Below are 26,012 nucleotides of genomic sequence, written 5' to 3'. Positions count from 1 at the left end.
GAATTTGATAAACTCAAACAATCCAGCTTTTAGGACTTGAGCTCATTATCTGACAAAAACTGCTAGGAAAAGTGGAAAGCTCTTTGGCACAAATTAGATATAGATCAGTTTCTCATACTCTATACCAAGATAAGGTTAAAATAGAGATATAATTTAGGTTTAATAGGCGACACTATAAAAAAGGAGAATATGGAATAGTTTACCTGTCAGATTTATGAATAATGGAAGAATGTACAACCAAACGAGAGAGAGAGAACATTATGAGTTATAAAATTGATAACTTTTGATCATATTAAATTTAAAAGGGTTTGTAGAAATAAAACTAATACAACCAAGATTAGAAAGGAAGCAGAAATCTGGGGAATTTTTTTTATAGCAAGTGTCTCTGATATATAGAAAACTGTGTCAAATTTATAAGACTGCAGTTAATTTCCCAATTGATAAGTAGTCAAAGGATGTTACCAGGCAGTTTCCACATGAAGAACGAAGTTATCTGGAGTCATATGGAAAAAAATATTTGAAATCTCTATTAACTACAGAAATGCAAATTAAAAACAATTCTTGGGAGCAGTTAGGTGGCTTAGTGAATTGAGAACCAGTCTTAGAGCCAAGAGGTCCTTGGTTCAAATCTAGCCTCAGATACTTCCTAGTTGAGTGATTCTAGGAAGTCATTTAATCTCATTTTTCTGACCCTTACTACTCTTCTGCTTTAATGCATAGCATTGACTCTTAAGATGGGAGATAATACCCCACCCCCAAAAACTTGAGGCACCATCAGACTGGCTAATATGATAGTAAAGAAAAATGATAAATGTTGGAGGGGATGCAGGAAAATTGGGACACCAATTAATTGTTAGTGGGATTATTAACTGTACCATTCTGGAGAGAAATTTGTAACTGTGCCCAGAGGGCCATAAAACTGTGCATACCTTTTGATCCAGTAATACTATTATTTGGCCTATATCCAAAAGATATTTTTTAAAGGATAAAAGGATCTATTTGACTTGGGGTCATGACTGACAGAAATCTCCAATTATAGCTTGATGATGATTGGTCTTAAGACATCAGGAAGTCTAGCAAGAAGATTGGAAATAGTATGTTTCTAAATTGTATTTATGCAGTTAATATCAGAGCCTGTTTTTGATATATTTAATATCATTTTCCCCCTATTTAGGTGAGGATTCTCTTCAAAAGTTGGTTTTCTATACAATTTTAGTAGATAATGGGGGTGGAAATAAGCATTTATATCTTACTTATTATGGACCAGGCATTGTGCTTCTCAGAAATATCTCATTTGATCCTCAAAATAAACCTTTTAGGTAGTTACTACAGTTGTCTTCATTTTGAAATTGAGGAAAATGAGGCAAAAAGATTAAGTTACTTGTCCAGGGTAATACAGCTATTTAGTGTCTGAGGACAGATTTGAATTTAGGTCTTCCTGATTTCAGGCCAGCTCTGTGCCACCAGAGGCTTATTAAGCAATAATAATAATATCTAAGAGGAAGATAAGGAGAACCTACAAACATGCCCACATATCTTCATCTTTATCATCATCATCATTCTATATCAATAACAATAATGGCAATACTATTTTTTCCATCATTTAACCTTACTATCATAGGTAGGAATAACTACTATCATAGTTATATATGACCAAAGTCTTAAATTGTGAGGTGAGTCATAGTAATCAGAATAAAACACTTCGGTAAATTGAAAAAAGGTCACCAAGGATGTTTATTTAAAACATTCAGCCTTAACTGAATCCTCATATCCTAAGTAACTGACTTTTGTATCACTCAGTGGTTATTCAGTGATAAATAACTGGAGCTGTCTCAGGAAACTTGCTTTTTACTCAGTTGGATATGCTCAATTCTGTCTAACATCTTTAAAACTACTTGAAAATAATAAATTTCATGAGAGCAAGGTAGTTTATTAGCTTTTAAAATATTTTATTGCTGTTATTTAAAAAAAAAGACTGAATATCCCAGTGTCATTGAGGCTAAAAGTATAAGGGCTACTCATGGGTCCAATCCCATTACTGATGAGACAAAGCACAAGAGCTTCGACCTGCTCCATTTTCAACTTGAGATAGTTTGTCTTATCTTAGATAACATAGTGATCCCACATTCCTGGAGGAATAATCAGGCATTTTTATGCCTGATTAGCATAACCCATTTTGGCTTAGCACTCTGAAGCTCAAGAGATATATATACCAGGCTTAGACTACCCAATAGCTGGAATCATAGTCATAGGCCTCCATATGCTGCCATTATTGCTATAATATTATATTATTTAGAAGATCGAAATTGTTTAATTTTATTTTTAGGCTGAGCTAATAGCTGTTCTATGATAGCCTAAAATCTGATTTATAAATATTATTTATATATGATCCAGTTAATGATCTATTATAGTATAGAAGGACCGCATTTTACATGAACTTAACACAAGCAAATTCAGGTACACATGATTGTCAATCAAAAAAATAATGGTAGAAAAATGCATAAAATAAAAGGTCTGATTTCTCACTAAATTGGTTCCATTTCCCCAAGCCATAAAATCTGATGTTTGCTCAGCCATTCTCATTCTTACTCTAAGAAGTCTTAGTGTGAGTCATTACATTGTTTCCTGCCAAACATTAGCTCCTACATCAATCTTTGTCCAGAGTTCACTCTTTTTACAAGTTGAGTCTGTATTAGAGCAATGCTTTATTTCTTTCATTAATGCTATTTAATTATTAATAAAGGTCCTAAAGTACAAGGCTAGTTATGCTCTGATAAGACTGAGAAAAAGCCATAAAGTAGGGAGGTATATTCATATAAGAAATATTTATTAAATAATGGAGTTCATTATCATGATTGATTTTTAACTTAGATGAAAGGTATTGGAACATACTGGTCATGTAAAATGGTGTCCTATTCTATGTCAGTGAAAAAAAGAGTTAATATTAAAAGAAGCCAAAATACTATCTTTAACATATTTCATGGTACAATTCATATTTTTGTACCTTTGAGTATTAGATATCAAAGTAATATACAATAACACTTTTTTAGAAGTTATCTTCACTTTTCTTATTAGATGGAGTGGGAGCCACATCAGATGGGGTCAACCTTTCCGACTGAGGCATGTAACAACAGGAAAATATTTAAGTCTCTTGGATGACAAAAGCCTTCTCCTCATGGACAAAGAGAAGGCTGATGTCAAATCTACTGCATTTAGTTTCCGGTCTTCTAAGGTAACAAATAATTCTTCTAAAAAACAAATAATTATTAATGTATTGATCATTTTGTTTTTGTAACTTCTTAGATTTGTTCCACTATTCATTATATTTTAAAAAATTGTGACTTTGGAAGAACTTAAGAAAATTATATAATCATATTTTAAAGTTTATCACCAAATTCCCAATTTTTTGCTGTGAAACTTTCCTAAATTACTAAAGATCTACCTGATCTGACAACATACATATATATGCATGTCTGCGTATGTTTGTGTATACAAGTATACACATATACATGTATGTTTCCTATTCATATTTTATTTAATGAAAGTAAAACATTAACTTTCTACCCTAATATAGCATTCACAACAATTTTTATTTATTTGATCATAATTCTCTTATCCTGTTATATTTAATAAAATGTGATATACAACTCATCTTACTAATTGTCATATTTCTATATCATTCAAAAATATTTCCCCTTCTCCTATATTCAAGTTGAAGATATAGTATTTTTGCACTTGGATTCCTGGGAGTCAGGGAGATGTGTGTTGAAAATAGGCTTATTGTTTTTTAGTTGTTCAGTCATGTCTGACTGAGACCCCATTATGGGGTTTTCTTGGCAAAGACAGTGTTTTGCTGTTTCCTTCTCCATTTGCTCAAGACAAACAGAAGTTAAATGACTTGTCCAAGACACAACTAGTTAGTGTCTGAGACTGGATTTGAACCGAAGCCTTCCTGGCTTCAGGTTCAGTGCCATCTGTTGAGCCACCTAGCTATTTCAAACATTAGGTGATTGCTTCTTTGTTTCTGAATTTTTCTGTACCTAATCTATTCCACTGACTTTTATTTCTCAAACAATACCAAATCATTTTGATGGTTACTGTCTTATAGAATAGTTTTAAATGTGTTATAGGTAGGTCCTATTACTTCCTAATTTTTTCTTTTCCTTTTCTTTTTTTTATAGAGTATTGGCCTTTTTGTTCCTCCAAAAGAAATTTATAATTTTTTTCTAGTTTGATAAAGTGATCCTTTCATTGTTTAATTGATATGGCATTGAACAAGCATATTATTTTATATGACTTTTCCATGAGTAATATTTCTCTAATAATTTGTCTGTCTGAGAAAAGACTGTTTTTATAGTTGTATTTATATATAGCTTTTGTGTAGTTCTTGGCAAGTCAACTCCACAGTGTTTTATTATATTTAGTAGTTATTATAAATGGATTTTCTCTTTCTATATAGTTCAGACGGGTTTTGTTGATAAAATACAAACAACCTAATTATGCCAGGAAAGTCAATCAATATTACATTCCTTCTTTGTGTCAGACACTGAACTAAGTGTTGGGGGGTACAAAGAAAGTAGATAGGGATTCAATTAGAGAGGAATAAATGGCTATCTTAGGATAGAGAAGGCAAGTTGAAGTTTCATAACTTGAATTTTCAGTATAGTTGTGTGACCTCCTCCAGCTCTATTCGGTAGCCCATGATTATAAATAGAAGAAACAGAGAGTAGGAATAAAAAAAATTGAGATTTTGCAAGAGATGAGTAACTACAGGACAAGGGAACAAGGGACTTCAGAACAAATAACAGCATATATTTAAATAAATAACCATTGGTTTATGTTACAGTAAAATTCTAACAAAAAGGTTGATTGTAGCAGGTCTTTGAGCAAGGCAGCATTTATTACCAGATGTATGTTACTTATCAATAAATGGGTCAGTGGCTTGCCTCCATTCATGCCAAAGATCTTGAGGAGATAGTTCCTTTTTTTAAAGGGTTTTGTAGAGTATAACACTACACACTGAACATGATAGAGAACATCATGGGATTGAGTAAAAAAAATGATAGGTTACAGAATTGAGGTACAGGGAACAACATGATTGGTTGCAGGTTTTGTCTTTGGGGGCTAGCAATGCTTCTCTCTCTTTTCATATGAACTAAAGAGGACTCTTTTTTTTTTAGTCCAGATGCAAGATAGCAGCCCAGATTTTGAACAGCAAACTAAAACATCCTTGAAAAGTGGCATGGTAGTTGAAGATATTAGGCCCAACTCCCTTTTATTTTCATCAAGTCCCCAAGGTTAACAGAATTCTTTGAAGTAGGAGAGCTAGATTTTTAAACCTAACCCATTACAGGTGAAGTGAATTTTGGACTAAGTTTAGAAACAAAGAATCATGACTTAAGCAGTTACAGTAAAAAACAAACAAACAAATAAACAGTGAAGGAGAAAAATGGGCAGGTAGGTGGTATAGTAGATAAAGCACTAGACTTGGAGTTAGGAAGACCTGAGTTAAAATCCAGTCTCAGATACTTACTAGCTGGGTGGCCCCGGGCAAATCACTTGCCCCTGTTTTCCTGAGTTCTTCATCTATAGAATGAACTAGAGAAAAAAATGGCAAATCACTACAGTATATTTGCTGAAAAAAAGCCCAACTAGGATCAAGAGGAGTTGAACATGACAAATGAAATGATTAAACAACAAAACCATCATTGAAAAAAATCAATTACTTGTAAATAGGATCAATAAGATTGGAAAAAGAAGAAAGTGAAACTACACTAAGCCTAACATCTGAGAAAATATTGAGAGATAGGGGATTAGAAGTCTTGATGAAGACAAAGAAGAAGTTGGTGAGACATAAGTTGAAGAAGAATGGTAGGATTATATAGCCAGCCAAGAGGATGCCAGGATTTATAGAGAAGAGGTCCGTTTGTGGGTGATGGTGAGATGTAGTGTTTAACCATCCCAGTGTGTACTTGAATTGGAAAGGAGTTATATGATCTAGACTTAAAGAAGCTGAAATATAAAACATACAAAAACAAATGAACATACTGTTCAGTAGACCTATACATTTCAACTACTGGAGGATGGATTCACTATTTGACAGAAATTGATGGGAAACCTGGAAAGTAGTCTGTCAGAAATTAAACCAAGACCAACAACTCACATTAGGTACCAAGGTAAACTCCAAATAGACATATGAATTAGATATAAAAGGGCCACAAAATAAACAAATTAAGGTTAATTCTATGGCTGTAGATAGCATTTTTAATCCTGCATCCCTTGGGGTTTCTTGGATCCTTGCATTGCTGATAATAGTTTAGTCTTTCACAGTGGATCATTGTACAAGATTTCTGTTATTGTATACAATGTTTTCCTGGTTGTGCTCACTTCACTTTGCATTACTTCCTATTTGTCATTTCTTATGGCACAGTAGTATTCTATTACAACCATATACCACAATGTGTTCAGCCATTCCTTAACTGATGCATGTCCCCTTAGTTTCCAATTCTTTGCCACTAATAAAAGAGCTTGTGTAAATATATTTTATATATAATATGTCCTTTCCCATTTTCTTTTATTTCTTTGGGATACTGAACTAGTAATTGAATCAAAGGGTATATGCATAATTATGGTCCCTTGGGTATAGTTCCAGATTACCCTCCAGTTCCCAGTTCCACTAAAAATGTATTAGTGACCCAATTTTCTCAAATGGTCTCCAAGATTTCTCATTTCCCATTTTTGTCATATTAGTCAGTCTGATAGGTATGAAATAGTATCTCAAAGTTGTTTTAATTTATAATTCTCTAATCAATAATGATTCAGAACATTTTTATGTAAGTATAGTTTTAATTTCTTCATCTAAAAACTGCTTGTTCATCTCCTTTGACCACTTATCATTTAGGGAATGTCTTGTATTCTTATAAATTTGAGTCAGTGCTCAGTATATTGGAGAAATGGGACCTTTGTTAGAGACACTTGTTATGAAAATTTCCTCCAATTTGTTGTTTCCCTTCTAGTCTTGTTTGAATTGGTTTTGTTATGTAAGATTAAAATTAACATCCAATAATTCCAAGTATTATATTTTATAAGATTTATTAATAATTACTTGAAGTAGAGGAAAAGTATAGCCTGAGTAAAAAGTAGTTTACCAGACCATGAAAAAGGAAGAAGAGAGCAAGGGATGGGTTTTACACAAAACTTATCTCCAAAAAGTAAGGACATAACAAGGATGAAAGTAGGATTCTGAGAAATGAAGTCCTGGGGTACAAAATTCCAATTACACAGTTTGTACAAACCCTTTTTAATTTAAGGAAATCAAAACTATCCATTTTACTTTTTGCAATATTCTTTATGTCTTTTTTGGTATAAATTCTTCCCTCGTCTATAGGTCTGACAAATAAACTATTCTGTGTTTCCCTAGTTTATTTATGGTATTACTCTTTTTTTGTAGATCATTTATCCATTTTGACTTTATCTTGGCATAAGGTGTGAGGTATTTGTCCATGCCTACTTTCTGCTATGCTTTTTTCTACTTTTCCTAGCAGTTTTTTGCCAAATATGAAATTCTTCCAAAAGCTTGGATCTTTGAGTTTACTGCCTACTAGGTTACTATGAATTGATTACCTAATCTATCATATTGATCCACTATTTTATTTCTTAGTCAATTACAGATTGTTTTGATGATTATTGCTTTATAACATAGTTTGATATCTGATCTGGCAAGTCTACTTTCATATTTTTTTCATTAATTCCCTTGATATTCTTGACCTTTTGTTCTTCCAGATGAATTTTTGTTGGTAGTTTTATTGGTATGGCATTGAATAGGTAAATTAGGCATAATTAGAATCTTTGTTGTTTTGGCTAAGCCTGCCCATGAGCAGTTAATGTTTTTCAAATTGTTTAGGTTTATTTGTATGTAAAGTTCTTTATAATTGTGTTCATATAGTTCCTGAGTTTGTTATGATAGGTAGTGCCATAGATATTGTATATTTTAAATGGAATTTCACTTTCTATTTCTTGCTTTTGGACTTTGTTTGGGGTATATAGAAATGCTCATGATTTATATTGGTTTATTTTCTATCTTGCAACTTTGGTAGTCTGTAAGTATACTATTTTAGTTATCATCTGTTTCCTCATGGCCTATTTAAAATCTTTTTCTTCTTTTACTGCTTTAGCTAGCATTTCTAGTACAATATTGAATAGTAGTGGTGATGATGGGCATCCTTGCTTCACCTCTGATCTTAATGGGAAGACTTCCAGCCTATTTCCAAAACAGATAATGCTTGCCAATTGTTTTAGATGGCTTTTTTTACTTTTAAGGAAAGCTCCATTTATTCCAATGTTGTCTAATGTTTTTTTATAAGTAATTAATGTTGTATTTTGTCAAAGCTTTTTCTGTATCTATTGAGATAATTTTATGGTTTCTATTGGTTTTTATTATTTATATGGTCAATTATGCTGATAGTTTTCCTAATACAGAATCATCCTGCTGCATTCTAGCTATAAAACCCACCTGCTCATAGTATATGATTCCTAGAATATATTATTGTAATCTTATTGCTACTATTTTATTTATTTTTATCGATATTTATTAAGGATATTGGTCTATAGTTTTTTCTCTGTTTTTGCTCTTCCTGATTTAGATATCAGCAATATATTTGTTACTTTAAAGAATTTCAATAGAATTCCTTCTTTGCCTATTTTTTCCAAATAGTTGAAGAGTATTGAAGTTAATTTTATTTTGATTTCTTGGAAGAATTCATTTTTTAATTCATCTGACCCTGGGGAATTTTTCTTAGGGAATTCATTGATGGCTTGTTCAATTTCTTTTTTCCAAGATGGGATTGTTAAGTATTCTACATTCTTTCTTATTAATCTGAGCAATATATATACATATATATATATATCTTTAAATAGTCACTGTTATCATTAAGATTTTCAGGGAAAGAGGGAGATGAAGAAAGGGGATGGGAAGGCAGGATTCCAATCTGGTTCTATCTAGTTCTCAAACTGTTCCCACTACAGATGATAGCAGCCGAGTAGTGGAAAGAGGAGTGTTGAGACCCAGCAGCACTGCTTGAGAAGAGAATTCTGTGGCCACAGTCTTTCACTCTGATGCTAGATTCCAGCTGCTCCTGTTGGTACTTACTTGTGTCTGAGGAGAGGGAGCTAGCTGATCCTCACTGGCCACCAAGAAGCCCAAGAGGAAGGTCAACTTTGAAGATGGGGAAAATAGGGGAGGAACCTAAGAGGAGGTTAGCAAGATTGTTAGCTAAAATAGTCTTTGCAAAGGTTGAACCTAAGCCCAAAAAGACAGCAAGGAATGATAACTCTGAGAATAAAAAAGTTCACAGAAAATGGAAAAAAAAGAGCAAAAGGAACAGAAGCAGAAGTGAGTAACTAAGAAAAGAATAAAGATGAATTGACTGCAGAAAAATGGAGAAACTAAAAAATGAAGAGCTACCAGTCTCTGATATAGCAAGAGAAAAATAAACCAAATCTGAATAACAACTTATACTAAATCTTTTGACAATTGTCCCTGTAACCTCCCTTCTTGTACAATCCAGAGGAATATTTTTATGAACTTTTTTGGAAATTGCAGCTTTTTAATAGCTCTAGAAACATTTTTAAGAAGGAGGCAATCCCACCTTATCACATTAATTTTTATAAATATTTAGATGAATGTAAGCCAATGTAAAGTGGGTTTATTTCGAATCCCATTTTAAAAGGTGAAATCACATACTGGTCATTTAAAAAAACCTTTAACCAGAAATTAAGAGAATGTTGATTGGGAAGGTATTCACTGTCTTATACATAGGTTTAACATTCCATAAACATTTTTTACATTATTAAAGGAAGCCTCGATGGTCATTTGTAATTGTGACCATGAATTTTAAAGATCTTATTTTAATTAATTTGTATCCATCTTGTCTTTAGGTTTAATTGTTTTCTAAATAAAACTGCACCCTGGTGTTGGATCTCCCTTTCAAAATTGTGTGCTATCTGTGACATTGTCATCTTTGGTAGTGGTGGTACAATTTTTTCCCAGTAATTTTGCAAATGTACTGTAAAAGACTAGAAAATGCATATGAGTGTAGTTTTATCAAATAAAAAATTAGGAGAACTTTGCTTTGTAAAAGAACTAATTCCTTATCCATATTTTGGATTTAATCATCACCTTCCTGTGTAGGTATGTAATCAGTTTAAAATTATCAAATCCCTTAAGTTCTCACTTTTTTGTTTACCTTTTTAGGCTTCTTTTCAGGGTCAAATATGATCCTTTCATTTTCTTTTTGGCTCTGGCCCTTTTGTCAGGAAGTCCTGGAAATACTTAATTTTTATTTCATTTATTGTCATTTTTTCCTCCCATAAGATTATGCTTACTTTCACTGAGTAGTTGATTCTTAGAAACTGTAATATTCTATATCCTTTACCTTTTGGGATAACATATTCCATACCCTCTGATCCTTTAATGTAGAAGCTACCAGGTCCTGTCTAATCCTAACTGTGGCTTCAAGATACTTGGATTGTTTCCTCTTGGCTCCTAGCACAACTTTTTCCTTGGTCTGAGAGTTCAGGAATTTAGTTATAAAAGTCCTGAAATGTTTTATTTTGAGGTCTTTTTCTGGAGATGATTGGTGGATTCTTTCAATTTCAAATTTCCTCTCTTGTTTGAGGATTTTAGGGCAGTTTTTCCTGATGATTTCTTTCTATTTCAGTGTCCAGGATCTTTTTTTGATAATAGCTTTCAGGTATTGCATTGATTTTTAGGTTGTCTTTCCTAGATCTATTTTCTTGGTCAGTTGTTTTTCCAGTGAGGTTTTTCAGATTTTCTTTTATTTTTTTCATTTTGTTTTATTATTTACTGATGTCTTAATGTAGTCAATTGCTTCTTTTTGCCCAGTTCTAATTTTTAGGAGGTTATTTTTTTCCTAGGGTTTTTGTGTTTCCTTTTCCATTTGGTCAATTCTGCTTTTCAATAAGTTATTTTCTTTCGTAGGTTTTTTTGTACCTCTATTTTTATTGGCCCATTTTAGTTTTTAATACATTGTTTTCTTCATTGAATTCTCTCCCTTCCCCCCACCCGCAACCCTTGACTCTTTCCTCATCATTTGATTTTTGAAAGCTATTTTTCAAGTTCTTTAGGGACATATTTTGGGTCCTGACACCCTTTCACGCTTCCTTTGAGGCTTCACATGCTTCTGTTTTAGCATTACTGTCCTCTTCTGAGTTTTTATTTTGATATTTCCTGTCACTAAAGTAAATTTTATGTTTTTTTCTTTGTCTTTTGCTTATTTTTCTACTTTTTTTCTCCATTACTTTGCTTTTATATTGAAGTTTTGCTCTGCTACTGGGGTAGAAAGAGTACTATTCTAAGCTTGCAGTATAACCTGCTCTGGTGGTTGCAGTAGGCCAAGCTGAGTCCTATAGTTGTTTTTGGTGTGTTCTGGGGGGGTGCTCACTTGTCTGGTTTGCTTTGTGCAAGCATGAAGGAATTTTGTCTTGGTAAATTCCATTCCCTTTGCTCCCAGATGCCCTGATCACTAATCTGGTAGGATTGTCCCTCCCATGCTGGTTCCTTCTCTTAGGCTGTATGCACTGAGCTGGTTCCTACTGTCTGGATTCCTTTCTCCAGGCCATCTGTGGTATACTTGTTCCGACCCTTCCAGTTCCCCTGATGCCACATAAAAAAGACTACTTTCTTTCCTCACCCATTGAGATGAGTCTCTCCTTAATTTTGAAGTCGTTTCCCCCCTTTTTTGTGGATATTTGGAGGTGAGTTTGGGTGAACTCAGAGGTCTTTACTCCACCTTCTTATCTTTAGGAAGCAGAAATTTAAAATGATTTTAATATAATGGAAATAATTAAACATATGTACAAATAAATACTATATTAGGTGAATGTAAAAAAAATCCAAGGAAAGAATAATTTTCTTTTTGCGTAATTTCTATGCCCTCAATTCTGTGGAATATAATATGTATGAATATGTTGATTTCTGTCACAGTATCAGTATTGTTATGTGGTAGGATTCTGAAAAAGAATTGTTTTAACAGAGAATATATGTATGGTAGGTGGAAATGAAATTTATAGGATCCAGGTAAGAATGTTGATTGAGTCCAGGGAAGGAGAAATTTTGACACTGCTAAGTTACAAAAGTTACAAAAGAATAAAATCAATATTGGAAAAATTGGAAAAAAGAAAATGTGAAAAAGTAAAATTTCATGAAGATTCACCATCATTTTTACTTTTGTTCATTTTATTTTCTTTTGTGTTCTTTATATATTTGAATATTTTTGTCACTGGAAATTAAAGTACATAAAAAAGAAAATAAATTTAAGGCCCTGCTTTTCAAGATTTTGGATTTGCATACTAAACTAATCAATGGAATAGTATTTAGAGAAAGTAATATCTTGTTGTCATTTATTGTAACTATTTTTTGCTTTCCTAATTAATACAATTATAGTATAATTATTAACATACACTTTTTTCTTTCCTCTAGGAAAAGCTAGATATAGGGATAAGAAAAGAAATAGATGGAATGGGAACATCAGAAATAAAGTATGGTGATTCAGTATGCTACATACAACATGTAGATACAGGCCTCTGGCTTACTTACCAGTCTGTGGATGTGAAATCTGTGAGAATGGGATCAATACAGCGAAAGGTAAGATTATATAAAAGTGCATCATATATTTTTATGTGACATGATAATAACCACACATTAGAGTACACTAGTAATGGCTCCAATGTATTATTTGTCAGTATTTATCATGTCACCTATTGACAGGTCAAATACCACCATCTTGAATTCTTTGACACAGATTTTTATAGTGGAATTTTATTTTAATGATTAAATTGCTAGATTTTTACATTGCCAGTTTTTTGGAACTAGAGTCATATGTAACCCCTTGTTAGTTAATTCTAAAATGAAAAGAAGTGTTCTGAAAATAACAGGAAAAATTGTGTCAAGACAATTTAATTTTTGTTAAAGCTAATTAAGAATGTATCTATTAGGGGCAGCTGGGTAGCTCAGTGGATTGAGAGCCAGGCCTAGAGATGGGAGGTCCTAGGTTCAAATCTGGCCTCAGACACTTCCCAGCTGTGTGATCCTGGGCAAGTCACTTGACCCCCATTGCCTACCCTTACCACTCTTCCACCTATAAGTCAATACACAGAAGTTAAGGGTTTAAAATAAAAAAAAAGAATGTATCTACTGCTCTGCTTTTAGAAAAAAAGATCTACAGATATCTGGGTAAATGAAATTTGCATTTATACCGTAGCATTATTCCCTGCCAAATTTGTGGCCCACTTTCAGAATTGATATCTCACTTCCTGATGACTGGATGGGCCTTTTGTTTCTTTTTTCTTTTCCTTTTTTAAAATTTATTCCCTGATGAAAAATCTATATTATCGTCATGAATAAATATCATCCATAATCCTTTTTGCCAGCACCATCATTTGATTTTGCAATAACCTTGACTTTATTCTGTTCTTGCATTCCTTTTCCTGTTTTCTTGATATCTTTTTCTCTAGCTACAGAATGTGCCTTGCAAGTTTATACTTTGGTTCATTTTTCTTTCCATAGTCAAGGTAATTGTAAATTATACCAAAGTCTGTTGCTTTCCCACCACCAAAATGGGTTCTGAATCCAAAAATGGAAATGACATTTGGAGTTGTTTTGTATATCTTGGCCAATTTTTCTTGAATTTCAATCTTAGACAGTGTGGCCTTTTCAGTATGAAAAATGTCTATAACCATCTGTTTACTTTGAAGAAGTCTGTTTGTCATGAACTTACTGGTTCTGTTGGCTATAGTATCATTCATGGTAGCTGCCAACTACTTGAGTAGCAGGAAAGGGAAAAAAATATGGGCCATTGTTTTCTCTTATTGTATTATCATTTCTGTTTCTTCCTCTATTGATCTTTATCCAAATATTCTCTATCATATTTTCTAAAAGTAGTTTATAGATTTCCTTTGTGTGTATTAATGATTGATCTAGGATGATATTTTACTGCCCCTTAATCTGATCCTTTTGACTAATGTATATCCTTCCATCAGCACATTTCATTTTGAATATCATCCCACCAATTCTTACTGATGCTTATGAATTTGATTTTAATTCCTTATATTGAGCTCTTTAGTTCAATAAGTTTTCCTTTGTTTTTATTTGTTTCAGTATCTGAATTAATACTATTACTAACTCTTTTAAAAATATTTTCTCCCTCTTGATAGTTTTCTCATGTCATATTTGTGATTTGTGATTCTGTGTAATATGTAGTCAAATGGAAACATGTAGACTTTCTTCTTTCCCTCTACTTTTCATTTTAAATCTTGGTTGATGAGATACGTAAATCTTCAAGCAGACTTCCTGGACCTTTTAAGATTCCATCTCTTGCTAAGAGTCTGTATGTTAAGCTCTGCCACAGACATCTGTAGTCCAATGATCTAAACTATCTTATTAATTAACCCATTTAGCAACATTGCCTTTCTCTTTTAAGACTTATGCCCTTAAGGTTTTCAGTTTTTTTTTCCTTGGACTTCTTAAATTTCTAGTAATATTTCTTTGGTTTTCTTTTGATGATTTCCCAATATGAATCCCCAGCTTTACACCCTGGTCAGTAAATTCTAGTGCCTTTTCATTACCTCTAGGTTACAAACTTCTCTCTTTGTCATCTTATTCTTCACAGCCTGGTTCCAATCTACCATTCTAGTCTCATTTCATCATTCTCTTTCTTATGCTTTACAATTCAGTGAGTCTTCTCTACTTACTGTTTCTCACCCATGTTCTTTCATATCATAGCTCAATGTCTTCACTGGCTCTTCTACATCTTTGGATTGTAATTCTTCTACACACCCAACTCTTTGAATCTCTCATTGCATTCCTATATGTTGAAATATCACCTACATGATATCTGTCTTGATTCCCTAAGGTATTCAAATTCCAATTATCTTATAAGTATTTTATGTTTCCTATCCAGCCCCTCCACCCACCAATGGAATAGAAACCATTAATCGAGGGCAGGGACCACTTCATTTTTGTTTTTGCATCCCTGTGCTTAGCATGTAGTAGATTTTTAAAAACTGATTATTTATTAATTATTAACACATAATAAACTGTATTCATATTCTTCCTGGACTGCATTTAAATAGCATATACAGTCTAGGAAAAGGAACATTAGGAAAGTTGATCAGGATACTAGCAGTCTGTCAGTGTTTTGCTGAATGATCTGAAATTCTTTGATATCTTTCATGTTAAAATTGAATGTATTAACATTACTCCATCAAATTGCCATCCTCTTAGATGAAAGTTCCCTTTAATATTTCTTGAATAGAGGATACCTTCTTAGGAAGAGCTACATATGTATTTTGACTACTGTTTCTTCTATTCTTTCCTTTAGAAATCTTTAGAACTAGTTTAAAATTTCTAGTTCTCTTCACTTCAAAATGATATTAACACACTCTGGGATTTAACAATATTGATGTCATTATAAGCAAATAAAAATTGTTATTGTAATTAATAAAAATGTTTTAAAAAGGCATTCTTTTTGGTTGGATTGTACTAAGAAAAGCAGAGTTTCTTAAGTTTTGGTTTTACTGCTTATTAGCAACTCCTTTTCCATCTAAAACTGGTTAATTTGTAACTAGTAGTAGAAGTTATTTTTTTCTTTGTTATTCCTTATAGATTATTTGACTAAGGCAATGAAGCCTTCAACAAAATTTGATTGTAAAAACACTTTTTTTCCATTCATGTTTACTTTAATACTTTACCTTAGGAATATTAAAATGAAACAGCTCTTTGGGCAAATTGACTTATTTTCTCTATATTTGAGAAAGGGTTTGTGATGTACCTTTAAACTATGTACAGTTTTATTCTTGTTTAGGTAGGAAACATTGTCAGAATGGTATTTATTGCACTCATTGCTGTTTTGTTTCAGGCTATCATGCACCATGAAGGCCATATGGATGACGGCTTAAATTTATCCAGGTCTCAGCATGAAGAATCACGTACGGCACGAGTAATCCGTAGTACAGTCTTCCTTTTCAATAGGTTTATAAGGTGCATTTCTTTTTCAGTTGTTTTACCTTTTTTAAAAAAGATTTTCTTAAATTGCAGATCTTTGAAATCTTATCATGATGACTTTAATCAACAATAACAGAAAAATAAATGTGATGGTATAAATTCAGTAACACTTTTGAAACCAGTAATATAGACAAATAGGTATCATATGCATAATTTGCTATCAAGCTATTTAGCTGGAGCAAGCTAATTTTTTATTGTACAGTTTGAAATTATACCTATCAGTATTGCTTGATTCTTCCTAGCAATATAGCCAAAGGTAAATTATTTGATCATTAAAGGGCCAAGATTTCCAGTTTCCGAATGCATTTCAAAAGAATAAAAAGTTGGAAATCATAACTGAATTCAACCTGGAGTAAGCAAATATGAATGTTTTAATTGGTTAAGAAAAAATATCTACTGAAAAAATCCAGACCAAATTCAAAATCTGATCTATAAAAGATTTATAAGTTTCAAATGTAGGATCGAATCAACATCATTTAAATGTCAGAAGTAATATTTTAAAGATATACATCAAAGGCATGAACAGATTTTTGCCATTTCCTATCTAAATTCATAAATTTATTAGCTTTGGAATTTTTAACATGTATTTTAGGGAGAGATTCTTCACACAAGTCCTTGATGTTATCTGAACCTGTGTACTTAATAGTTTACGAAAGCCAAAAGAAACCTGTCATGGAAGAGAGAAAGCCACAAGGAAAGTTTGAGTGAAAATATGATTCATTTTTCTTTATTCCTGAGCATCTAGCAGTTTATTGCAGATAGTGTACATATAATTAGTATTGCTTCTTAAATGTTGCTTTCCTACCTAGAAGCTCTTGATTTTTCAGATGTTTCTGTTAATTATGCCATATCTATAATTAGTTTAAATAATATGACATTCATAAAAAGTGAACTTCCTTTCACTTACTGAACCACTAGTTCAGGAACGTGAAAATCTCAAGAGTACCTATCTTTCCGTTGAATAAAGCCTATTAAAATTCTCTGATATCCCACTACTGCCAGCTACAAAATACTAGTAGCTCTTGATTAACATTTGAGGGACATTCAGTACAAACTATAAAAAATCCACTTAGTCATTTCCATGAATGCTACCTTACATAAATGAGTGTTATATTTGTTATATTGTTTTTGAAGTTTATTAAGTGATAGTTATTGCTTTAGCACATTCCTCGGGCTTCCTACCTTGATTTTAAGGAATTATTTATTATTATAGTAACTTACACGTATATAGTTTGTTAAGATTTATGAAATTATTTCTTCATAATGAATACTTAAGGAAAATTTATTATCTTCATTTTATGAATGAGGAAAATGATTTCATTAGAGATGTCAGAGTAGAAAGTGATTCCTGGTCTTACAGCTACTAAGTATAAGACCCAAATCCTACATTTTTTAACTCTAGACAGAGCAATACATTATGTTGTCTCTTTTGATGTTTTTATCGAGAAGAAAAATGTTATCATTATCGGCACCTAAAATGGCCGTGCTACACTATAAAAATTGTGTTTTTACAGTAACCAGATATTTTTCAAGTATTTGCTATGTTCTAAATATTATCTGGAGATACAAATCCAAAAATGAAACATTCTTTCCCCTCAGTGAGCTTAAATTTCATGGGGTAGAGACAGAATGTACACACACACACACACACACACACACACACACACACACACACAGACACACACACACATACACAAAATAAATAAGGGAATTTTGTATAACACTGAAAAGGTAAGATTCATCTTTTATATTCTGCTTACTTTGTCATTTGGCTATAAACTGAGACTCCAAGTGATTTTTAATTTCTCATTTATAAAATTCAAGGATTATTTTTGGTATTCTCTAAGGTATCCTTGAACTTGAAATTCATGATTCTATGATAGTACTACTAAATTTGTTCTTGTGATTTTTTAAATTAAAAGCCACATGCCTATACCAATTTTGAACTTTTTTCATTTTACTTTTCTTACAAATATGAATTTAAAAAGCTTGAATAAGGTGGTAAATATTCATTTTATTGTATTTTTAATTTTATTGTATTTTTAATTTTAAAAAATATTCTCTGAGGCTTTAGTTCAGAATGTATATTTTTATCCTTTTGGCATGTTTATTGCTTATAACACTCATCTCCTCTCTCTTCATATTTGCATTGGCTATTCACAATGCTTGGAATTCTCTTCCCCCTCTCTTTTTTTTCTTCTTTAGATTTCTATACTTCCTTCAAATCTCAGATCACATTCCACTTTCTTCATGAAAGGTTTCCTACTTTCCTCAACTGCTTTCCTATCTGAGATGACTTCCTATCTACTTTCTATGTACCTAGTTATTTATGTATTACTGCTCTCATTAGAATCTGACTTCCTTGAGTTTCCATTATTACCTTTTATAAATCTAGCCCTTAGAACTTTGCCTGGTCCATATACCTCCTTAGACAGCCTGTTCTAATTATGAGTGGTTCTAGTCGTTAGGAAGCTTTTCCTCAAATAGAGCAAAATCTATTTCTTTATATATTTTACCCATAGCTCATCAGTTCTCTTTTCTGGGGACAAATGGGATTAATGTATTTTTTTCTATAGGAAAGCCTTTCGGATGTATATTTATATAGCTATCATGTCCCAACTGGAATTTATTTGTCATAGGCTAAGTACCTCGTATTAGTCTGCAAGGTTATAATGGGATTCTACTTAATTTTTTTCCTAGGCAGATACATCAACCTTCTTTTGCTTTTTTTTTTTATTCCAAACAGAGCAATGAATTAAATAATAAATTAAAAGTTATTTATACATATTAATAGTATATTAGAAATAATATTTATTCACACTTATGTTGCACTTGAGAGTTATTAAGTACCTTTTAAGTGTTTTATCATTTAATTTTTCTCTACAACCCAAAAGATAATGCAAATATGCTTTCTATATAAGAAAAATGAAATAGGTTCTTAGGGGTTCATTGACTTCTCTTGGGGTATAATTAGTAACTAAAGGACCTGGCACAGAAGTCCAAATCTTCTGGCTTCATTGCTACTATTCTAATATATTTGCCTCCAAGGAATGGACGACACACAACTATATTATTTATTAATTTATTACTTCTGAATAAGATTTATTTCAAATAAATAAAAACCATATGATGCATTTTGTATTTCCTACACAATACTGTGTTAAGTATCTGCCTAAACTAACCTTTAGAAACCATTTTTAAAATCTACTCTGAATAGAAATCTGTAGCAATGAAAGCTGAAGATACAAGAGAAAATTGCTAATATCACTTAATTGAGACTTCACTCTGCTTTTAAATGATTGATGACAACATAAGATCATAACTGTTACCCCCACTAAAATTTCTTAGATTAGTGGATCTACATGTGTGCAGAACTTATAGTAGTTTGTAGGGTACCTTTACTAGTTTATTATTAATAATAAACTGCCTACTTGTATGTATGCAAGAAGACTTTGTTCTGAACCCTTTTCTTTATTCCTTTCTATGGTTTCTCTATTGGAATTCCTTTGGGTAGAATTATTTTCTATTGCAATTTAATTATTTCTATTACCATCCAAATGCCTTCAAAAGCTATATACTGAATCCTACTTTCTCTAGGATTATTTGCATATCTCCTTCTGCTTCCATCTGGAAGAACCAAAGACCTTCCAAACTCAGTATATCCAAAACTAAATTCAAATTCACACTCAAACTCAAACCTCTTCTAGAGTTGTCTGTTTCCTTTGAAATTCCTTCTGTTAAAGGTATCATTTTTCTTGTCAACTACATTTGCAACTTTGTCTTTATTTTTAATCTATCACTCTTCTTCACTTCATATCAATATTCATATCTTGCCATTTTTCCTTTTTAGCACACCTCACTCTGTCTTTATAATCTCACAGCTGCCACTCTATTTAACCATCTCTTGTCTGTATTATTGCAATAATTTTCTAGTTGGTTGACTTGTGGCAGGTCTCTTGCCTACTCAGTCCATCTTCCATAGCCTGCCTAATTGTTTACTTAAAGTGTAGGCCTGACCATGTCATTTCCTTAGTAATCTGGTCGATTCCAGTTGTCTTTAGAATAAAGAAAGAGCTCCTCTGGTTTTTAAAACATCTCACAACACTTTCTTTAGTCTACTTTTCCAATATTATTATATTTTGTTCTCCTTTACATATCCATGCCAACCTGACTTTCTAAATTTTCTGCAGGTATCATTCCATCTTCCATCTCTAAGTCTCTGTTCTACCAGTCCTATGTTTCTAGAATATACTATTGCTCCATCATTACCTCTTAGAATCACTTGTTTCCTTCAAAATTCTATACAAGTGACTCTTTCTACATCAAACTTGGCTAGATCCCCAAGTCAGTAGTATCCTCTTTAAAATGATCATTTTTTAATATTCTTATTTATATATATATATATGTATCATTTTATAGAATGTAAGCTCTTTGAAGTCAATGCTTAATTTTTGTCATATATTTTCATTCCCTAACATGTTGCCTAGCATGTAACAGGCAGTCAATCAATGATTATTGTTTAGCTCTGTTGCAATACATTAATATGTATAATACAACAAAAACTCTCTTCTTTGCTATGGCATGAATTAATAATCTATCATATTTTTTACTTGACAGGCAGTTTGTCATGGTGGGTAGAATGCTGGACTTTGATTCAGGAATGATTTGTGCAAAAGTTGGTTTGATATAGTGAAAAGAGTACTTGTTCAGGAATCAGAGGGCCTCTGTTAACATCTTGCTTCTGATGCTTACCACCTGTGTGATATTGAGGAAATCACTTCTCTTGTTTTAAGTTTCCTCATCTTTAGAATGAAGGGTTGGGCCATATGGCCTCTAAAGGATCCTTTTGGCTTTAGATCTATGATCATATATATTTTGTCTCTAATATGTACTAGCTGTATGACTGTGGGAAAGTCAGTATTTCATTATATCAGGCAATTCCTTAAGACTTCTCAATGAAATTATTATCTTTATTGGTAGAGGTAGTTAAAACCTTAGAAGGAGTCTATGTTGAAGAAATCACATTTCTTTTGTGAACTCATTTATCTTACTGGACATCATTTTCATTCACTCTTTTTCAGTGTCATATGGGATGAGGGTATTGATGGTCTTTGGCATATTCTGCCTTACCTATGTGATATGTAGACCTAAAACATTTGAGAATCATTGACTTAATGAATTATTTACAACTTGTTTCAGGGGTCTTGATGCTCTCAGCAAAAAAGTGAAGTCTTCCACAATAGATTTACCAATAGAGTCAGTAAGTCTGAGTCTCCAAGATTTAATTGGTTACTTCCATCCACCAGATGAACATTTAGAGCATGAAGATAAGCAGAACCGATTAAGAGCTCTAAAGAACCGACAGAATCTCTTCCAGGAAGAGGTAATTTTGTACCATCCAGTCTTTTGTGCTGTTATGTAGGAAAAATAAATTCCTGATAGGTACCCTTCATGAAAAAAATACTCTATGTATATATGTACATTAAAAACCTTTACATCATTATTTCATAGCCTAGTATTAGAACAACTAAAATGAATAAAAATGTGGCCCTAATGATGCTATTATTTTTATTTCCATGATACGTGAAGTAAATACAGGAAAGGCAACTATGTGGCACAGTGGATGTGCTGAGGGCTTGGATTCAGGAAGATCTGAATTCTGTCTGATGGTAGCTATGGGACCATGGGCAAGCCACTTAATTTCTCTTGACTTTTGTTTCCTCATCTATAGAAGATGGAAAATTAAAATAGTACATACCTCATAAAGATGTTGTCAGGATCAAATGAGTCAATAATATGTGCAAAGCACTTTGAAAATTGTAAAGCCCTATATTATTACTAATACAGAGAGAAAAGAATCAAATACATTTGAACTTTTCCCTCTCTAAGCAAGAATAGACTATCTCAGTGATGGGCAAACTATGGCCCACGGGCCAGATGTGGCTCCCTGAAATGTTCTATCAGGCTGTGTGACATTATTCCTAATCTGACAAATATAATGAGTAGGATACAATACAATGAAACTTCAAAAGAGTTTGCCTTAGAAACAGACTGAAAGATGAACATTTCATTTCTTTTGGGACCTTTTTAAAAAGTTTGCCCATCACTGGACTGTCTAATTATTCCCCTTGTCATCAAGTTAAGTAATATGTTTTTAAGTTCCTAAATGACAAGAAAATAATGAAAATAGGAAACGCATTTCTTTTAGTGTAAATATTAGAATAGTTTAGAAAACTATTCAAATTACTTGGGCAACCAGTCACTATCTTGTAGTGATGCACAATTTGTTTGATGTTTTTATTGAATAATTATAGCTGATTGTGTCTGTAAATATTATCTAATCCAAATCCTTCACTTTAAAAATGAGGAAATAGTACCAGAGATGCTAAGGGTCATGCCCAAGGTCATGTAGTGAGTATCAGAACTGGCATTGTTTATGTAAGGCTAGATTCCTTTCTCACTCATATTACTTTTCAGAGTAAAGTGAAAGTCTCATGTTTCATTAGATCATAGGACCCATTCTTAAGTTTCTATATTGTCTTGAGAATTACCTTAATGATCTGTTATTGGTGAATGCATGTCGATACACAAGATGCATCACTTCCCTGTTGTACTTTTCACATTTCATGATAGGTATTAATTGCTCATCAGAAGCTTTTGAAATCAGTGTTAGTTCTTATAAGGCATTTTTTTACTCAGAACACAGAAGAAATGAATGATTATTGAAAGCAGATGCTCACATTTAAAGGCAGGGATTCAATTTAAAGGAATAACAATATCAAGAAATAATTTACCAACTGAAAGTATGTATTTCAGACACTTTGGATTATTCAGTTATTAGTAAGCAAGCAGAGAAAATGTAAAAACCTAGGTGTCTTGGGCCACTCTTTAGTTGCTTTTATTAAATTCTTTTAGTTTTCCACAATATGAACATGTGTTTAGGTAATGGACAATGTAGATTTTTGAAGATAGTTTGGCTGATGAATTACTATTTCTTAAGTCATGCTTTCTACCTCATACAGCATTAAATCTAATAATAATTACAAAGACTTATGTAGAAGTTCATACTTATTATTCAGTGATTTTTCTCTATTTAAAAAACTAGGTTTTTTTCTTTTTTTAGTAATTAATCCTTTAATATTATTGCATTTATTTTTAAAAATAAAAACAATTTATTAAATAGTGAACCTATTATCATTACTTTAAACTATAATGTATTTATATATTATAGTAAAATACAGAATACACTATTGTATACTTTTGTGAACTGTTGATAGACAATAAATATTGTTGGAGTTTTGTTTTAATTGTATAAATGTGAAATTTTCCATTCATTTTACTTCTTTCTTTAACCTATTGTTAGAATCAAGGTCTATAGCCCTTCTTAATGTATTTTCATTCCAAACTCACCTTTTCGCAATTAATCATTACCATAAGAGATCCCAGAGTTTTTGTATTTGCATAGCAGTAATCATAATAATTTCCTTCTTGAATTTTTATTTGATAAAATGATAGCAATAAGTGTATCTTTAAAATGTTTTCATTCCTTTTATAATTTGCCTTCCTTCTATTACATAGTTATAAGTTATCTTATATTTAGCAATCTTGTTATGCATTTCTGACACTGATATTTTAAAATTCCTTCTAGGGTATGATTAACCTTGTCCTTGAGTGCATAGACCGATTGCATGTGTATAGCAGTGCTGCTCATTTTGCTGATGTAGCTGGGAAGGAAGCAGGAGAATCTTGGAAGTCTATATTAAACTCTTTGTATGAGTTACTAGGTAAGAAGCAAGAATGTTTTTTAAAAGTGGAAAAATCATGATTAGATTCATATGTATTTAGAATTATTGTGTAAGAGTGACAGAGTTCTTGAGATTTGCTTCTAAAGGGCATTACATTTTTTATCAGCAATGATAATAATCTGGTGGTTTTCAAAGATTATAAATCAAGTTATTTGGTTCCATAATAAACAATTTCACTGCAACATTTTCCTTTGCTCAGAGAAAGAGCCGTATGACAACATTCTGGAAACTGGTGCTTCCATATAAAATATATGTGATATTACCCTGGAAGCTATGGATTTTGAAGAGTGTTAAATGGGTAAAGTGGGACAAGTGGATGGGAGAGGAGTGTTTTGCTTATAAACGTTTTATTAAGTAGTAAACATTTGTTGTATACTAGCAATAGTCCATAGAACCAAAGATTGGAAAACAGTGCTCTAAACCTCTTTCCCTACTTGGTAGCCCCCATTCTTGTGCTGGTGGAAAGGTGGGACAAGCCTTCCCATATATATGGGAAAGCCTATTCAATGCCTACCATATATCAGGCAGGGTTTTTAAAACTATTATTGCATTTGATCCTTATAACAATCATTGGAGATAGATGCTATTATTATTCCTATTTTATAATTGGGGAAAATGATGAAGGCAAAAATTAAGTGACTTATGCTGTCACATAACTAGTATCTCAGATTGGATTTGAACTTAGATTTTCCTGACTCCACACCTAGTATTTACTCCATTGTTCCACCTACCTGCTCTTGCTGCTGAATTTGACTCTCTTCATATTAAAAGTTGCATAATCTGTAGAGACAACTCTTTCATTGAGAACATAAATACGGAAAAGAGATACTTTTGCTCTCTATTATCTTGAACCATGTCTGATTTTTCCTAAGATTAGAACAGAGAAAAAGAGACTTTAAATATGTTATTTCATGTGGCAGGATATTTAGATAGTTTAAATTTCTCTATAATTTGGTTGTTTTTCTTTTTTATTCATAATAATATTATATTATTTCTCTGGGAAAATGTTATCTTAATAATTTGGATATTTTCTCTAACAATGCATTTACTCAGCCCTGTCTTCCCATCTTTTTTTACTCTTCTCCATGTCCTCTCATAAGTTTGCCACAGAGGCTTTATCAGAGGCTTTCTTTGCTTTCTCTGGATGTTAGAATGATACCACTGGAGCTCTTGGCCTACTCATGTGTCTTCTCTTCTACACTCATTTCATAACTAGACCCCCTACTTTTACACTTATGCACTTCTCTGATTACAACTTTTACTCAGATCTTGAATTCCTTATTGGTTATGTATTGCAGCCTGATCACACATGTACAGCCTGTTTCTCCATAGCCCTCTATATCATACTCATTTTAAATCCTTCACGTAATATTAGCTTGGAGCCACATGGTTACACAGAAGAAATTTGGAATTAAAAATACTTTGTTTATAGGAACTTGAGGTACTATATGACTTAAGAACCATCTAATTCATGAAAATCTAATTTATTACTATAGAAACAATCTTTCTCAGAAAAATTGACTTAAACTACATTATTTTAGACAGGGAGATAACATGTTATAAAGGAAAGAAAATGAGTCACATTGGAGGAATGGAAAGTATTAGATGTGGAAACAAAGAGACTAGATTCAATTCATAGCTTTAAACTGCCTGACAAATTATATAAATTTTGGCAAGTCATTTAAGTTGCCTAGATGATCTTATATGCAAAAATGAAGGAGTTGGAAAATATACACTCAGTGGCTCTTCCTAATTCAATTAACACTAAATTGGAAGTCAAGAAGTGTTGTAGCCCTAATTTTTTGACCTGTGTGATCTTGAGTAAGTTCACTTCTCAAAGCCTCTGTTTCTTTCTATGTAAAATCAAGTTAGAGAAAATCTCAAAGGGAGGGCAGCCATATATGTAGTTTTACATACATACTTTATACATATTTCCACCAAAATATTATTAGAAAATCACTGTTAATCTATTTTTTAAATAATAATACTTTCAGTACTCAAATATATAAATGGATCAATATAGAACTTCCTTCCAACATGTAGATCACTAGCTATCTACATGTGTGAAATTTGTCCTTGTCTTCCCAAACAGTTAAGTATATAAGCCCAACATGCTGGGAGCTCTT

General features: G+C 32.2%; 1 protein-coding gene and 1 pseudogene across 1 annotated transcript in view; one reads left to right on the top strand and one right to left on the bottom strand.

The window, feature by feature from the left end:
- Positions 1–26,012, top strand: part of RYR2 (ryanodine receptor 2) — a 550,493-nt gene that overhangs the window by 120,764 nt on the left and 403,717 nt on the right. Inside the window, exons 12-16 of the mRNA XM_044674985.1 lie at positions 3,076–3,232; positions 12,500–12,664; positions 15,936–16,057; positions 21,281–21,464; positions 23,730–23,865. Of these exons, the coding sequence (XP_044530920.1) occupies positions 3,076–3,232; positions 12,500–12,664; positions 15,936–16,057; positions 21,281–21,464; positions 23,730–23,865 (764 nt within the window). The remainder of the gene's footprint in view (positions 1–3,075; positions 3,233–12,499; positions 12,665–15,935; positions 16,058–21,280; positions 21,465–23,729; positions 23,866–26,012) is intronic.
- LOC123244535 lies at positions 13,427–13,824 on the bottom strand (annotated as a pseudogene).

The sequence above is a fragment of the Gracilinanus agilis genome, chromosome 4 (assembly GCF_016433145.1).
Source record: "Gracilinanus agilis isolate LMUSP501 chromosome 4, AgileGrace, whole genome shotgun sequence".
Lineage (NCBI taxonomy): Eukaryota > Metazoa > Chordata > Mammalia > Didelphimorphia > Didelphidae > Gracilinanus > Gracilinanus agilis.
Note: the sequence above shows the minus strand (reverse complement) of the source record. Positions and strands in the feature narration are given on the sequence as shown.